Source organism: Falco peregrinus, chromosome 6 (assembly GCF_023634155.1).
Source record: "Falco peregrinus isolate bFalPer1 chromosome 6, bFalPer1.pri, whole genome shotgun sequence".
NCBI classification, from domain to species: domain Eukaryota; kingdom Metazoa; phylum Chordata; class Aves; order Falconiformes; family Falconidae; genus Falco; species Falco peregrinus.
Window position 1 is genome coordinate 65,855,016 of NC_073726.1, and position 18,112 is coordinate 65,873,127.

General features: G+C 41.4%; 1 protein-coding gene across 6 annotated transcripts in view; it reads left to right on the forward strand.

The window, feature by feature from the left end:
* The window catches only part of DGKI (diacylglycerol kinase iota), a 233,888-nt gene that overhangs the window by 177,660 nt on the left and 38,116 nt on the right, over positions 1 to 18,112 (forward strand). For 3 of the 6 annotated variants that reach the window (XM_055808931.1, XM_055808933.1, XM_027793041.2), the window contains 2 exons: positions 15,170 to 15,195; positions 16,926 to 16,985. In XM_055808931.1, coding sequence (XP_055664906.1) covers positions 15,170 to 15,195; positions 16,926 to 16,985 — 86 coding nt within the window. The remainder of the gene's footprint in view (positions 1 to 15,169; positions 15,196 to 16,925; positions 16,986 to 18,112) is intronic. The other 3 variants (XM_055808932.1, XM_055808934.1, XM_027793045.2) reach the window with 1 other exon arrangement.

An 18,112-nucleotide genomic window follows, 5' to 3' on the forward strand; every position in this document is an offset into this window, starting at 1 on the left:
CTCTGTGGTACCAGGTGAGAAGAGTATCAGGTATGCCAATGTGCGTCTAGAAAGGAGAAGGAATGATCATCTGGTGGCAGTTAAGAAAATATAAAGAGGTCAGACTTAGGATTTGAACAGGCTAAGCTTCAGCTGCCTAGTGATAGCGAACCTTTAAAATTTCGAAGGTTGGTGAAGACTTGAAAAATCCGAGTGTTTCCCCAAAACCCTTGCATTGGATAACTTGGTGTCTGCTCTTAAATAGGAAGAGTGGTCTGCCCTGGTGTGTTTTGGTAGCAAAATCTGAATTAGTTTTCTGGTTCGGATTTAGTTGAAGTTGCATTTACAAGATGAAGCCACAAGAGTGAAGTGCACATGTTTTAACCAGCTATTTGAACACCTGTACAAATTACTTTCCATTTTTTAAAATCCCAGATGAGGCTTCATGAGTACTGATTGCTTTCAAACAAATCTTATTTAAATGAAGGCATAAGTCACCGTTTCACCTTCACTGTACATTCCTGTGTAGTTCTTATAATAGAATTAGAGCATGATAAAATTCCATGTCTTTTTATGCTCAACCCTCCCTTTTCTTTCTCTTCAGTTGTCTTAGATATGTTTAGAAATAGCTTGCAAAGCACCACTCTTACTATCTTAAAGTGGAGCTTGAGAAAGGTTTGCTCTCCACCTCTTGCTAGGAAAGTGATATTAAAAAGAAGGGGGCCTTAGTAAAAGGAAAGATGGGAACTTAAAGAAGAGGAAACATGATGTAAAAAGAACTGAGAATGATTCAGGGACAGGTAAAATGGGTTAAATAGGGAAAGTACTTTGAAGAAAGCAAAAAAAAAATTATAAGAATATAGCAAATGGATAAGAAATTGTTTTGAGGGAAAGCAAGTTAACTGAATGCGACTGAATGGGAAAAAGTGATGCATCTCAGTGTGGGGTCTGGTCCTGTATTTTGAAAGCTGTCATTATTGTCACAGTGATGCAGTCAAAATACTTAAAACCTTGTGCATATTCCAGATAGAGGTTACAATTTATCCACCATTAGTAAATCTTTTCTTCAGCTGCTGCTGTAAATCTTCCCAAACTCCCGTTTCTGGACGCTTTCTCGACAAAGAAGGCAACTGTTAATTTTTTTACACTCTAGTGCCCAGGTATAGCAAATAATGAATTTTATGTACTTTATGCATCTATTTTGAATATTAATTCTCTCCAGATTTTTCAGTGGGGAAAAAAAAAGTAATTGTTGGAATTCTTTGGAATTCTACCTTGAAGGTATGAGCTGGCAGTTCTGAAAAGATGTATCTCTGCCCTTGTCATGACCCGACAGACTTCCCATCTGCTATTCAGAGTGGGGAATCCACTTCACCGGGTGTGGGCCCAGGTGGTGTAAACAAACACTAGGACTTACCGTGTGATTAATATAATAAACAGCATAAATCAGTGGCCACAAGCAAGCCACTTTCCCTGTTAATATAATGGAGGCAGTGATCATATGCCGCTCACCCTTGATAGTATTCTAATAAACAACACACAGAAAGGTAAAAAGATAGACTACAGAGTTGATTAAAACATTATAGTAAGCTACAAGTGAAAGAAAGTAAATAGACATACGACCGGCTCAGAAGGAAAGCGCAGTGTGACGATGATGGAGAATCTCAGGCTGGCTGAGAGGGAGCTCCATCGAGCGCTGAGTCAATATTTTATACCCTCGCAGTCACGTAGGCTTTCTGTATGGATAACTTCAATAAGCAAGCCTTTTTTATCAGTTTAGACACAACACGATAGTCTTACAGCACTGGATGTGTGCTTCCCCTCAGCTGATAGATCGTTTTTATTTTCTGGGCTCTGTTCCCTTTGAGACAGAGGGTGCGAGCAAGGCAGTGTTATCACATATGCACAGCAGGGATCTGCCTCAGAAAGCAGAAACTACCCAGCCTATGCCCACTCCTGCTCCTCTCTTATGGCTTCAATGGCATTGTCCTTCTTCAGCACACTTCTTTGTGTTTTTTTCCAAACAGCCTGAACCTCACAACTCTTTCTCAGTCCCTTAAAATCTTGCAATGTAACAATGAAAATCTAGCAGGTTTTTTGGCAGTGCTTGAATAATTTTTCTTGAAGCTTCATTTCTTGCCATCCAGAAAAAAGATTCAGCCTGACAAACAATAGGGAGGTTTTTAAAAATGGGGGAATTTGGCTGATAAAAAGGAGTGTTTTCTCTGTGAGATCCCTACGTTTTAAAAATCAAACTCTTCCAGAAATTGTTTGAATCTTTGGTTTTCTCTGTATAGTCAGTTCAGTATAGAGGTACTTAGATCAGGATAGTTACTTTTATTTTGTGGTACGATCATTGAATACAAGAACAATCTGGATACTGCAGCACTGCAGACAGAAATACTTCCCAGTGAAATTCATTTTCTTTCCATATTGACAGCAAAGAAAAATCATGCTTAGTGCCTTGTGTTGCTTTGCGGTCTGTGGGATTTCGAAAGTTTCTTTAAGGACAGCTACTGCTACTGGTATCTGACTATTTGGAAACTAATTTGAGTGTCCAGCTTTTTTGGTTTTTATTCTAGAAGTTCTCTTTTTTCCCATATAGAGCTGCTATACAGCAACCTCAAGTACAGTTGTAGATACAGAGTATGTATGAATTTGTCAAGTGATTTGTCATGAAACTGGAAATAAGACTTCTACCTGGACAAATATTAATTCACAAGTTAGTTTTAAGCCTCTCTCACATTGTTACTGAATCGGTGCCTGCTTTCCCCAAGCAATGCCCTTAGTTCTACTGATGTTCCTCCCTGTGATAACCAGGAGAAGGGACTCCTGGGTGTGTCTGATCAGTAGACAAAACTCGACTCAACTGCAGAAAAAGGAACACAGTTCAGAGAGGAAAACAGTGTTAAAATCACAGGAGATGGACAGGAATATTGGTACCAAAATATGTACCAAAATATCTTTTCAAAGTCTGGCCTGCATTAGATATGCTCAGGATATACCAAAAATGTATCATGTGCAGACTGTGTATGTCAGGTAAACACAAGAACAGATGTTCTCAACTCCGGATTCAAGAGGCTTTGTGCTACTTCAGCCATGTTGGCACCATCTCAGAGGTGGTTCTGGACATGGGAAGATCCTGACATTTTGCTCTGATGTCTGAAGATACGGAAGCAGGATGAGGGAAAGTGTTACCACGTCCAGTCCCTGCTATGGCAGGGGATGAGCCGTGGCTCTCCGGCAATTGCATCCACCGGACCTGAGAGACCTTTGCAAATGGCGATGAACTTTCAGGAACTTCCGATGTCACCTTTAAGTGATTGAATACATGGAAAACCTTATTTAATCACCTCTTCCCCTGTTAATTAGTAGAGTTTTAATGTCACCAAAGTCTGGCCTTATCTACAGAGAACTGGGGTGTAGAAGAAGAATGTTTTTTACTTATTAAAATCTGTGCAACAATCGTTAGTGTTTGGTACTTACACATCATCCTGGCAACCCCTCTCCCAGTAATACTGAGCTTTAGGACACTGTCTTTTTCTTCTGCTTTTGTTAACTGTAATTGGAAAAGGAAGAAATCAGAATTTGATTTAGATTTGCATGTGTATGGCCTTGTTTGTGTATGCAAGTGCAATGCAAATAGTGTTTTCTTCCAGAATTAAGTCTCCAGCCTTTGCTGCTGAGGTACCGAATTGCTAAGGGGTTTTAACAACAGTAGGCATATCTGATGAGGTGGGTTTATGTTTCTGCCCATTTAATATATGGTGGAAATAGAGTACATCCTGTACTGCATCCTGTAGGATGTTTTTTTCTCATCGGTACTTATTACTGAATAATGTTATTATTCAGAGTGTAGCTCCCCAGAGGGGACTGGGTGGGATTTTAGCTTCCTCTTCTCCCACCCGCTTGCCCCTGAGCCCTCATTCTGAGGGCTCTTGATTTTTGTAGCATCTCAACACCTGATGCACAGCTGAGGAAATTCACCCTGCTGACAAATTATTTTGGCAGACAGTGACATGCAAAACACTCCCACACACCACGAGACTACAAATTGGCTTCTTTAGAGAGATCTTGAGTCTTGACTGGCATCCTGCTTTCCAATAGGGAAATGCAAGCAGCCCAGCTCTCCTCTTCTCATTGGGGTGGTTTCAAGCAACAGGATGTGGCATGTGCTTGACAAAGGGACCTTCCTACCTAGATGTTGAAAAAGTCAACTACCACCTAGCTTGAAAATGCTTTCTGAATAGTTCCACTAGATAAGGGGATGAAAATGAGTTTTACATGTGGAATGTGTTGTGGTTTTTTTTTTGTTGGAGTGTGTTTAAAAGATAAAATTTATGTTGACAGAGTACAGATAGCTGGGTGCCTTGGTTTCTTTAAGTGGTTTACCATAACAGCTATAAATCTGCTTCCCATTCTCTAGCTGATAGCCAAGGCTGAAGCAGTAGAGTTCTTTCTTTTTTCTGTTTTCCTGTTACAACTCTTTTATTCCCTTTGCTTCCATCCTTGCTTGCTTACTTTAGCCCTTGGATTGAGAAGCAGAATCTGTGCTGAGAAGTAAAGCAGCTCTACAGCAAAGGAGGCACTTCTTGTACCGTCGTTTTCCGTTTGGCTGGATAAAAGAACATGACATTTGGTAATTTGATCTTTGGGGCCTCTGCTTTCCTGCAAGTGTCAGGCACGTGGTAACTGTGCTTGGCAAGAGAAGGGTAGGGGAGAGAGTGGAGCCAACGATGCTGCTGTAGAATGTGAATATTCCTGTCTTCAGCTTTATGGAGTGGAAACAGCAGACCTATGGCCCCCGGTGACATTAAAGGCACTAGAAGAGGGGTTATCTGGGTTTTACTGGGGTGATGTAGGATGATCGACAGAAAGAAAGCATGTATTCTTCTGGGCTCATTTTAAGCACTATTACAAAAATATGTTGAATATCCTCCAGCATGGCAGGCTTCCAGTCCAATAAAAGTTGGAAGAGAATTGAACCTTTTAGTTTTAGGTAATATGTATGGCTGTATTTGTGTGTACTTGTTACCTATTTTTAAGAGGTGAAGTAAGCAAAAAAATGAACCCAGCCATCCCAGTCCTAGTTTTCTGAGCATTGCACAGGAATAGCAATGCTGTGTCCATGTGCTTTGTCCCTGCCATAAGGAGCTGCCATCTGCTCGCAGAGGAGACTGGTTCTTAATGTGCTCTCACTCAGTTCCAAGCTGTCTTATCAAAGCCAAAACTAATAAGCTTCAGGGCATGGTATGAAACAGAGTCCTGTACATATGTAACAAGCACATTCAAATATATAGTGTGTGTAAGCTTTCACACTAGGACATGTCATAATATGTGTTCAGACTGTATTTATTGATACCCTATTCATATTCCTAAATTCTGGTTTAACAGGCTTGCAAAGAGAATGGAAATGTAGTTTGGTAAAATAGCTACAAAGAAGTACTACTTTGCCTGAGCTGACAGTGTTCACCTATAAAAAGTCAAACCTTTGCTAACTTGCTCTAATTCTTCAGATATCTATGTTAGGATTTCAGGTGTGGCTGAAAACTGGAAAGTGTCAAAAAACATTCAACAAAAAGCTAGAGACAAAGCATAGTCATGTGAAAATAGGTAAACTTTTGAGGCTTGCAATATAGTATTTTAGACCCACAAAGTTCAGAGTGTTTTGATGAGGCTGGGAGCAATATTTTGACATGAGCCTTTACTTGACTCATTGAATGACAAGTGATGATTCTCACTAGGCCTGCTTGAAAAATACATTGGTGAGCTGCTTTTGATTGGTGGAGGTGTGCGTGAAAGAGGTTTATTTCTTCTGGAAAACGTTGCTTAAAGCAGAAAGTATCTGTGAATGTGGGGTGAGTTTAGTGTGCTTGGGTTGGGGTGAGATTCTCTGGTTCACTTGGGAGCTGCTGAGGGAGGGACAGGGAGCATGTTCCCCAGGCTGTGCATCTTGGCATGGATGCTTTGCAGGGAGCTGCCCTTGCTCTTCCATGTCTAAGGTGCATGTCCTAGTTCCCTGGCTGCAGGCTTACATGTCAGGGCGTAGGAGGTACTGCCTCTTCTTAAAATGCCTGCCAAAGGATTTGTTGGGTGAGAGGAGAAACTGCTGAAAGCTTAAAAGCATTCAAATGGGGAGGGAGAAAGGTCCCCGCTTGCTGGCTGCTCCGCTGTGCTGGGGAAGGAGTACTACAAACCCATAGCTTTGTCGTGGGAGCTGAGGCTGAGTGAGCATTTAGCAGGGCTGGCCCAGGCGTGTGCGCAAGGGAGGGAAATACATGAGAGGCAGGGCCGTAACACATCACCTTGCTGAGGTTCCTGGCAGTGTTGATGCCCATGGGCAAGAAGGGACAGATGGACCTGGCTAAATTATGCCAAGAGCTGAAATTGGAGAGCCAGAAGTGGCTTGGAGCCAGTGTAACCCTGACTCCTAGATTCTTGTTTCTGTGCAAGGCATCCGAAAGTGTAGCACAAAACCATGTCTGAAACTCCCATTACAAGTTCTGTTCTCCATTAATTGCTCTATAGTAGGAGTATAAAGGACTCAGTAATTCTGCTGTATGTGGGACATGTGTGTTATTCACATTGAGGTGATTTTTAAATTTTTTTGCTTTTAAAGATGGCAAGCAAGTGAGGGTTGCTTAGAGTCTAGCAATTATGGAAATCAGGCAACTTATTTATAAACATAATTGCAAGAATCTGTTTCTAAGGGATTCTTATGTTTCAATGTCTCTTCTCCTAAAACCACTAAAGGATATTTATCAGGAGTGACTGGTTTGCTTTGTGATAACAAACACACCACTTAGGGCAACTTCTACATTATTTAGAATCATAGACTGGTTTGGGTTGGAAGGGACCTTAAAGATTGTAGAATTCCAGACCCCCTGACATGGGCAGGGACACTTTCTACTAGAACAGGTTGCTCAAAGCCCCATCCAGCCTGGCCTTGAACACTTCCAGGGATGGGGCATCCACAGCTTCTCTGAGCAACCTGTTCAGTGCCTCACCACCCTCACTGTGAAGAATTTCTTCCTAATAGCTAATCTAAACCTACCCCCTTTCAGCTGAAAGCCGTTTCTCCTTGTCCCATCACTACAAGCCCTTGGGCAAAGTCCCTCTCCAGCTTTCTTGTAGGCCCCCTTGAGCTACTGGAAGGCTGCCATAAGGGCTCCCCAGAGCCTTCCCTTCTCCAGGCTGAACAACCCCAACCCTCTCAGCCTGCCTTCACAGGGGAGGTGCTCCAGCCCTCTGATCACCTTTGTGGCCCTCCTCTGGGCTCACTCCAACAGCTCCATGTCCTTCTTCTGTCGGGTGCCCCAGAGCTGAACGCAGTGCTACAGGTGGGGTCTCTTGCGAGCTGAGTAGAAGGGGGGAGTCACCTCCCTTGACCTGCTGGCCAGGTTTCTTTTGATGCAGCCCAGGATACACTTGGCCTTCTGGGCTGCAAATACACACTGCCAGGTCATGTTGAGCTTCTCATCCACTAACACTCCCAGGTGATTCTCCTCAGGGCTGCTTTCAATCCATTCTCCACCCAGCCTGTATTTCTGTTTGGGATAGGAACCCAAATTGGCATAAGATATTTGGGTAGTATCTCAAGACATCAAGCAGCTGATGTGCTTCATCTTCATCAAGCCTGAAGGCCAAGTGGGAATGTGTCTTCTGAATCAGAGTATACCTGATGTGCTTGCAGTGTGGCTGTCATGGCTTTGCAGTTAGTAAAATAATTTCTTTCTTTAGGTTAAATAAAAAGTTAAAGTCATATCAAAATGACCTCTGGGTTAACCTATTCCTGGAAAAAGTAAAAGTACACAGATCCATTGCTGAGGAAACACACCAGATTTGCTACCTAAGTGCACCTAACACCTTTTTTTGATTTTTTTGTGTAGAATGTTAAGGAAGTGCATATACCTAGCCCATTAGTTCCCATTACAGGTCTTTATTAATAAAGAGCTTTTTCAAACAGCATCCAGTCTCTTGACATCTAGTCTGTTGTTTTGCCAGCACCATTATGTGGTGTGGCTCGATCTCATTTTTTTCTTAGATCCACATCAACTACTGTCTTTCCTTTGCCTTTTGACCCCCAAATTCACCAATCAATTGACACATAGATCAGTGAAGTTTTTGAAGGTTTAATTCAAATCTGGGAACAGAAGAGTAGCATTTCAAAGAAGCTTGCATCAGTCCCTCTTCAAAATGAGTCTTACGTTCCCCTGAGATACTTTGGTGTCATGTGGTGGTAACAAAAAGAGAGGCCAAGTGTTTAAAGAAAACTCAGCCAAACAAAAAACCAACCCAGGATCACTCTACAGTGATCCCGCTGGTCATTTGAAAATACCTTATTTTTTCAAGTAAATAACAAGGCAGTTTTCTTACTTCGTGTTTTGACCTTTATTCCAAGGTAGAACTATCTTTTTCAAGATGAATGTGTTAGAACGCTTCTTTCTCCTTCTTCTTTTTTAAATCAAGGTTAAGCGTGTTTGGGTTTACATCTGATTTTGCAATAAAATCTTTTATTCCCTTGTTAAGCAGCAATTCCCAGGCAGCTCCTCTGGGTGTCAGTACAACTTCAGCTATACCTGCGGTGTGGCGTTCCAAGCCTTCATTCAAAGCATTCCACAGTGGACAGAGAAATGGTAAGAGGTAGAAAGTTAGATAGTAGTGAGGAAACATATGGAACAATAGAAGGGACACAGACACGCCTGAGACACAGCAAGGAATACATCTGAGCTGCTCTTGTTTTCCTAAGAAGCACCAAGCTGCATTCCTGTGTGTTGGACTGTTTGTGAACAGCCCGAGGCAATAGTTTATGTGCAGGTAGGAGCTGTGGCTGCTGGAGGAAGTTACAGAGATGCTAGAAAAAGTACTGATCCTTGCCTTTAGCAGAATTCGAAAAAATGGGGCTCTCCAGATTGTTGTTACAGATTAACAGGACATGTCTGAACAGACTTCTGCAAAATAATAACTTGAATGGATTTTTTTTTTATTCAGGGAGCATTGCTGTTCAACATTTCCCATGTGTGTGAGATAGTATGGCCATTGTCTATGGGAAATACTCGAAAGGAATGACAGGAGAGCTGGGATAGTAGAACAAAGCTTTATAGAGAGACTCATAGAACTGCAGAAAAAATTAGGCTGGGAAGGACCTCTGAAGGCCATCTAATACAAACCCTATTCAAAATAGGCCCAGCTAGGTGAAGTTGTTTAAAGGTTTTTGCAGATGAGTTTTGAATATCTGCAAAGCTGGAGATTCAGCAATCTTTCTGTACAACCTGTTCCTCTGTGTGTTCATCTACATGGTGGAAATTTTTTTCCTAATATACAATCTGAATTTCCCATGTGCCAGCTTGTGACTGTCACTTCTTCTTTATTCAAGCGGACGCTAGCTCTGTTTTTTTATACCTTCCCATTAGGTAGTTGAAAGCAGCAGTAAGGTTTTCCCTGAGCTTTCTCCTCTTACCGAAAAAGTCCAGCTCCCTCAACGTCTCCTCATATGTCTGTCCTCATGTGCCCTCACCCCTTCTGCAGCCCTTTGTGGAACTCAGTCCAGTTTGTCAATGTCTGTCTTGTTCTCAAGTCTCACAAGCACCGAGTAGAAGTTAGAAATCACTTCCATCTACCTTATGGCTATGCTTTTAAAAATACAGCCCAGTATGCCATTGGCCTTTGCTGTTGCAGGGAACTGTGCTGACTGATGTTCAACTTTTACTCCACTAACACCCCAAACCCTTTTCTGCAAAACTGTTTTCCAGCTGTTAGACCCCCAGCCTGTCTTGTTACATGGGTTTATTCCTCCTGCGGTGCAGGGCTTTGCATTTGCCTTTTTTGAACTTGTTAGGTTGCTGTTAGCCCACTTCTCCAGCCTGTCGAGGTTGCTCTGAATTTGGCATGTATAGGGTCAAAGTGGTAGTGTGGGGAAGCTCTCAGTAATTCTTAGGCTTTTATTTTTCATCAAGTCCCATGGCAGAAAATGGTCATTTCAAGGGTGAGCATTATTTTTAACTCTTATTGAATGCCTCCAAGCAGGAGATGCTGAGGGACCATGAAAACGGGCAGTTCTGCCTTTTTACCAGTAAGATATGAAGATATGAGACACTGTCTGCAGCTGGGGCTGCAGGGGATTTGCAGTCTGACACATCGATACAGATTGCTGAATGAGGGGATTTCCTCACCTTTATTTTAAAAATACTTAATGTGCTAAAAATTTTCTTTGATTACAATCAGGGAATATGTGAATAAATCCCAACAGGTATGCTGCTTTTGATTCTGAAGAGATGCACATATAGAATGAGAAGGAATGGGTTTAATCTGAAAGCTCTTCCCTTCCCCTCATCACAGGCAGCTGTTATCAGACTGAATTAGAAAGTTTGCAGAAATACATTGCTTAAGCAGGAAAAAAGGGGAATGGTCATAAAACCAAGCAGAATTGCTGCACGCAGATTATTTGCCCTTTGAAATGTAAATGGCTGGTTTTAAATAGGCCTGGTGCAGATGGTTTCTGCTACAGGTTTATTGATTAAAATAGCTGCTTTACTTCAGCTCCAGGTTTGTTTCTCCAGAGGCTTTTGTCTTCATGAATAATGTACCCATTTGCTGAAATTTTGTTAGAGTTCATCTGCTGGAGGCTGGCTGTATTTCTCTAGGTTCCTAAGCCTTGGTTGACTAGGCTCAAAATTGTGACAGTCCCTGCCCTTCCCTCCTTACAAATGAATATTCCCTCTTCCACCCTTCCAGCACTGAATGAATCTAGTGCTTGGACATTGGAGAGAGCACTTGGAAACAGCTGTGAGTGTTTGGCTGTTTGGGGAAGGCTTGCACGATACTGAAGCCTGTCTTGGCTATACTGGGGATTAGATTTTTGTCAGCAATTGATCCAAAGCCTGCAAGAGTGAGTGGAAAAATTCCAGCGAGCTTTGGATCAGACCATTAACTCTGAGGCATGGTGCTGTTTTAGGTGGGCATGTCTCATGCCTTCAGTATCGTAAGTCTTCCAATTTGCTGGAAGCATCTAGTGAATGTGTGATTAGGGGCTTAGGGGCTTTTTCAATTATTTTTCAGGCTTTTTAATGCATTTCTAAATATGTATACCTCATTTCCTGGGAGATCCTTGTGTGTTTTGTGTTAAGCACAAAAGGTACTGTTGTGCTTGCGTGGGGAGCGGTGGAACAGGCAATGCACAGCTTGCCCTTGCAGACTGAGGCTTGCAAGTGCTGTTCCTTTTCTGAGTAGTGCTTGCCACACTGCAACAGGAGAATGCTGCTGCAGGACATATGTTGAAAGGAGGGGTACAAACAGCATGGAAAGCAAACAGATTGATAACATGCTTTGCTTCCTCCTCCTTTTTGATCCCCGTTTCCCTATTGTCATAGTGATATTTGTTTTCACTTTAACTAGAGTCTACAGCAATAGCTTTTCATAAAGCATCTGTCAAAACAGGACAGGAGAAAAGTCAGATTAATGCCTTTGGTGAAAATATTTGAAATTGGGCTTCCTTTTCTCATTTATGCATGGGGAAAGGGCATTGTTGGCAGATTTAATCTCATGGTTCTGGAAAAGGAGACAGCAATAGACAATCTGGCTTCTTTACTCTCCTGGGGAGGTGATAAGCCTTTCTTTCTACAAGTTAATTTTACTCCAAGATATATCCAGAAAAAACCTTTTAACAGTTGATATAAAAAAAATAATTGATTCTGTTCTGAAATGGCCAAGAACAGGATATTACAGTGCTTGAACCTTTTCCTGAAGGTTTTGGGGGTTTGATTTATTTTGTTTAACCAAATGAAAATATCTTCAAGATTTCATTTGGCAAAGTGTTTTAACCCAGGTGGGACCACAGATCTTGACAGCATATTAGTTCTTCTGAAGCATCTCTGACTTTAAGGCAGGGAGGCTGTGCTGCTTTATGACAGTCAAACACACAGCTCGAATCATACTGGGAGGGCAGCTGACAGGTGCTAGGTAGATGGTTACTGTGTGGATGTTAGCAGCTGAGAATCCTCCCTTCTCAGGGCACCCATTTGGTGACCGGTGCTGCCACAGTATATCCCTCACACCTCTTACAGACTTGAGAGAAAAATGTGTGACCGGAAATATGAGCATCCACTGGAATTTTTTCTGTCAGGAAAGCCCCCTGTGGCTGTGGAGTGAGTGTATGTGGTTTTGGAGCAGGTCATTAGACTTTCTTTCTTTCCTCCCTTAGAGCCTGTCATAAGCATGGTGTAGACCAGACAATGCGTAAAATGCCCAGCACTGTTACTGAGGACTTCTCAGCAGCCTCTCTTCCTTACATTATAGTTACAAGCAAGACTCCCCTTGCTGTAGTTAGGCCAGTTTGGAAGACCTCCTCACTGCTAAAATGTATGGCCTGAAATTATAGGAGAATGTTGAAAGTCTTCTCTATTCTTTGCCGAAATATTTCGTTAGAAGTTTAACAAAGGAAACCTAGTTTATTGTGGTTGAAGCTTTAGTATCTCCAGTGACGGAAGCTCTCGTTGAAGCTTTCTTGTGGCTGAGCGATTCACACCCTTTCTTTGTGGCTTTGCAGCTGTCAGAAAGTTTGAGCTTATGCTGTTGTGTTGCCTTGTGAAAGCAGGAATTGGCTCTCCAGCCCTTCTGTTATAATGGTGGGTGAAATGAGCCAAGAAGCTCAAACTTTATTAGGGTGAAGTGGAGGGGTGCATATGTGCACATCAAGATTCTGTGCATATATATACCTTATTTTCTCAGGATACTAGGCTACAAAGTTCCAAAAGATGCTTGGTGAAGCCATTCAAATGAAAACATTGCTAGTAACAGCAGTAGCACCTGTTAGATTTCTTACTGTTCAACTGCTGTGTTCAAGGCACGCAACAAGGGTACATAGCAGTAGTATTTTGAAAAATATGAACTAATCTTTTGGGCACGGTAAGTATCCACAAACATTTTTCATCCCTCCCCTCAATGTTTTAATCAAGAAGACAGTGGTATTGTAATAGTGTCTTTCCTGTTGTTGATGCTTTAAGGAAATAATGACATCTGTTTTACCAGGCATAAAGAAGAGCCAAATTATAGGATAATCTGTACTGTTTATTTTGTTGTTTCAAATAAAGATCTGAAAGGTGATAAAACTGTGCAATTAAGAAATAAAACAAATAAATTCTACTGATGCTGTGCGATACTGCATTAGCAATGGGTGGACAGTCAGGATATGTGAGCTAAGGAACCTGGCACAACTACCGCATGCAAAAATATTTTTAAGTACCTAAAAATGCGCACCTCTTGATACGTTCCCATTCTGCACTGTTTAACCTTGTAGGAAACACTGTTTGTTTTGACCTTCAGAAGGGCTTCTGCTGGGGGTTGTGGAGGAAAGCCTGTAACTAACTAGTCGAAGCGTTGGGACAGAGTCCTAGTGATGCCTGCTAATCTTCTGGGTTACCTGCGTTCCTACTGTATTTCCACAGACAGGGCTGAAGCGCAAGGGCAGAGCTGGCCTGGTTGGCAGCAGAGCAGGATACACACCTAGGGTGTTCAGCAGAAATTAGAAGATTTAATGGAGTAGAGGATTAATTAATTCTGATCCATACAGACACATTGGCTTCTTGCATAGTCAGAATCTTAATTATTCAATCACATCTTTTCCTTTCACAGTGACCATTGCTCCAGCTGTGCTGTAAGCTCTTTCCTCTCTTTCTTTGCAAATATCTTTTTTTTTTTTAAACTAAAAATTCGCATACCTCATTAGGAAAGTTTCCTTATTTTCTTTTTATCTTCCCTGTTTCCATCTACATTATTTGCATATCTGCCTCTGATGTCCTATAATCCCTCAACATTCATTTTCAGACCCCTGTTATGGAATGAGATCATGACTCCTTCCTCAGCTCTTTTATTCCTCTAAATCCAGGGTTTCTAACCCTTCTTTTCCAGCCCTCCAACCTCAGCCCCTGCCGACTCAGTTAATATACATGTGCTCTTTCCCCCTTTGTTCCTTCATTTCCCTTCACCCTTATGAGGCTGCTTTTCTTAGGTCAGCTGTGATCTGTTTGCTGGCAGCACTAACATTTCTAAATCTTTGGTAATTCATTATTCTTGTACATTGGTGCAAAATTAAATGTATCTTGGAAAGGAAGCGTGGGTTGTCTCATTCACCGCAGCAGCAAACTCATTGTTACCTAGGTGGGAAGGATATATATCTGCAGTTGAAAACCTTTGCTGGGGAAATGCTGAGGCAATGGTCCAATCCACTGCATGCTGTCAGTCTGGTCTAAATAGCCAAGGCACATCCCAGGTTTGGCTGTGCAGTTAGCCCCAGTTCTGCTAAGCCAAGGTATGGCAGCAAAGGGAAAAATGGAAGGCAACTACTTTACACCTCTCTATGTTCCTTTGTTGTGGGTGCTGGCCAAAATGACGAGGAATGTAATCCTTAGCGATGGGAGCTGTGGCACAAATCTGTGGAATTCAGTGGGGCCTTTCCATTCATCACCAGGGGCACTGAGAGGTCCCTCACGTTTTATAAACCCTCCCTCTCTTGGAGTACTATTAGGGGCTTCAGCTGCTGGTGAGGCTGTCCTGTAACTCTTGTGCTGCTGCTGTTATGTTGCTTTTTACTGTACTTACATCTGTCCACACTTTTTTTTTTTTGTCGTTGTTGCTTTTGTGAAGATGGCATGAACTTTATTAATTATGATTAGTGTGTTGTGCTAGCCACTATATTGACTCACGCTAAGAAAAATGGCCACCTTAATGACTGTGAGTTCCCATGAAGCTCTAAGTTCCTCAACCACCCCTAGCTGTGACATTTTCTCCTGGACCACACGTAATTATGGTCCCTTCAATAGTATCTGGAGGATCAGGACTTTCTGACCAGTATGTCAGCTATTTCCAACAGTAACAGTAGTAGATAAGGTTTTTTTGCCAAGTACCTACAGACACTCTTGGCAAGAGTGCTTAACAGTGCAGCTGACAGCTGCCTTAGGGACATGACTCCATATGGCCACTCTGGTCTGCAGAATCTGCTGCTAGAGTATGTCTCTGCCTTTTTCTACCCTTTTCTTGTCAGTTGCCTTCCAGCCCTCTCTTCTAAGGAATAAAGAATAAAACCTAAGAATAAAACCTTCAAATTCCTCTAATTCCCATTTCCCACAGTTACACTGAACCTTATTTATAGCCTTTTCCTACCAAATATTGACTGGACTTTGTTGTTTTATTCCAGGTCACCAGTCTCTTCAGAAGATCAAGGTAAGATCTGTTTTGTAGATACTAAGAGCATATTACAAAAGAGACTGCAGACTAGCTAGTAAGCTGTGTTTTAACACAGTTGTGGTAGAGAAAAATTACTTTATAAAAATGAAATGTTGATGTTGCTCAAATGTTCACCCCTAGACATCAAGTCCTTGTTCATTTAGTTGATTTAGTTGGGGCTATCAGAAGTTAAGCCTGTGTTATTTATAAAATTAATCTTGCTCAATCAAATGGAACTATTGTGTTTGCTATTTATTCACACAGCTGCATATGGCTTCACCTATGGGAAATTATGTATGGTCTTTAAGGATGATATATGTTTTTTGTGAAGATGACCTAATCTGTTATGACTCTTATAGGACAGCACCTTTGTAGCAGAGGAGATTGTATTATGTTTTAAAGGCTTGAACCCACGTTATCTTGGGTTACCACTAAAGTCAGTGTGGTAGCATGGTATGGAATTTAGTGTGGCTAGGAGCTTCTACATGTAAAAAACTCATGGCTTGACTAGCAAAAGTTGCAGGTTATGGTAATGTGCTTGCTCTGAAGGAGACTGAAGGATCTTTCCCTATGGACTAAAGAGGGAGTTTGCAGTGACTAGCTGGTTAATAACTTGACCAACTTAGGTGCTTAGAACTAGGTGGTATAAATATTCCTCTAGAGTATATTAAAGGGGTGACGTTACTACTGAAATCCAGGGGCATACACCAAGTGAGGTGGTAATTGCACTGGCAGAGCTACACAAGGAATGGGAAAGAAAAAAAGAAAGGGAGACTAACTGAGAGGAGAAAGTTCATCATGTAGCTGTGAATCAGGAATATTATTTTAGACCACAAATTAAATAAATATCTATTTTATTTTGGCATTCAATTTGCGTGCAGTTACATAATCAGCAAAATTACTGGACAATACAATACGTGTTGTTCAGGAAGGGTCCAGATGGGGAATAGTAAGGGCTGTTGAAAATGGAGATATAAGGAGGTCTGAGCCTGGAGGGTGTCATTGAAGTATGTTCTGTGGAGTGTGGAGTGACTAGGTGGGTATCAACCTACATTGTCCTTGGCTTCAGCCAAGATCTTTTTAGTTCAGTATAGTGGCTGTCAAAATAACAGTCATTCATAAATTCTCTTCCGTCTCCTTGGTGTGTCATTTCTTAGTAAAGAAAATTACAAAGCAAGCTGTAAAAATGGACGAACATGTCACACCAAAGATATATCTAGACCATCGAGTCCATTCCTAGTGTTCCATAGCCGTTGATCTCCTGAAAAATAAGAGCATGAGAATGGCAGAAGTATACAGTTTTAATATCCTGGTGTACACTATCAACTTTCTGTTATTTACAGATCATTGACTTTGTGAACCAGAGGTAGTTTTCTTGTTTAATAGTTTATCTGCTTTTTACCATGACCAGAGTTTCTTAATATAAAGTACTGGAAATTTGGAGAAGTTAATAGTATACACCATTTTTCCAACCCTCAGAAGAAATTTGAAAACATTATGGTCTATTGTACTGTTTCAAGACCTGAACCTGTTTGTCACAGCATAAGCTTGTTAGTGATAGACTGCTCTTGCTTTTGCATTTCCCTTGCAATTATTCTATTGCTCCGGTTTTATCTATGAATGGAGCAACAGACAGTGTAAATGTATTTCCTTGTGCATCTTAAAACTTTAAAATATCTTGCTGTCATAATACTTGCCTTCTTTCCACTATTTTTGTACTGTTCTAGTTTTTCACAAAATCTTCCTGTTTGCCATCTACCATCTGCTGCCAGGATCTGGCTTTTCAGGTTTGATAAAAATCTCTGAATAGTCTCTTCCTTTCCTCTCTTCCGTTAGAAACCTTCTTTGAAATGCAAAGGCCTATGTTCCCTTGACCAATTAGTGATGTGACGGTGCTAGTTATTAGAAGTTTTGTGTTTCGTGACCATGGAGTATCTAACCAGATTTGTCATCTGTGTGAATACATAGGAGCTTCTCTCAAACACAAAAGATTTCCCATGCCCCAGTGACTTTTCAGAAAGAGAGGTCCAATACTTGGATTTCCTCTCTCCCGCTACGCCACATACAGACCATGGTAAATGAGCACAGTACTAGAAGGAAAATGTGACAAAATTGCAGTAGCACAAGCTCTTTTGAGCCTAGGTGCTTCTCAGTCCACTTTATGGACGTGTGGAAACATCTCAAATTAGTCTTGGATCTGAAATCTCTTGTCTAAACAAAAAAGAGAGTGTCTCCTGGGAGAAAGCTGAAAACTTATCTCTGAATTGCCTGTCTTTTGTAGTGTTCATGCAGACCTCTCCTGGAATATTTTTCTTGAAGCAGGTATCCAGGAGTCAGTTTTGAGGCCTTTATTTTCATTAATAATCTGTATTCAACTGTCTGCTTATTCAAGATGTTAAACATTCATATGTATTTTTCTAAGGGAATAATGCTTTGGGATGCACAACAGGGCAAGATCCAACTGTAGAATGATGTATCCTCACTGACATCACTATGTCCTGTGTTTCAGCTGCTCTTTCCTATTATGGGACACCTTTCTAGTGCTGATTTTCTGAAGACATGATGTGTTGGCTGTTACTGAGAGAAGGCACCTTCTCTGTTGCATTGGATCTTTTGTTTTAACTTCTTATTTGGTTCCTGACCTTTGTTTTGTCTGCTTTAATCTTCAGTCATCATTTCTATTTCTGCTGTTTCTCTGTGGTTTTTTTTCTTTCCATCATCCTTGTCTTCCTTTTCAAATGTCTCTTTCCCCTTAACCATGACATTGCATTCTACAAAGATTCTTGCATTGTCTTCCTCACTTTGGTTTCTGAATGTCCTGCTTCTCCTCCAGTGTGGACTGCCTGCTTCAAGCATTAGTTGCAAGCAGTAGCTGTAGCATCTGTAGTGTAGTAACAGAGTTGCTACAAGAATT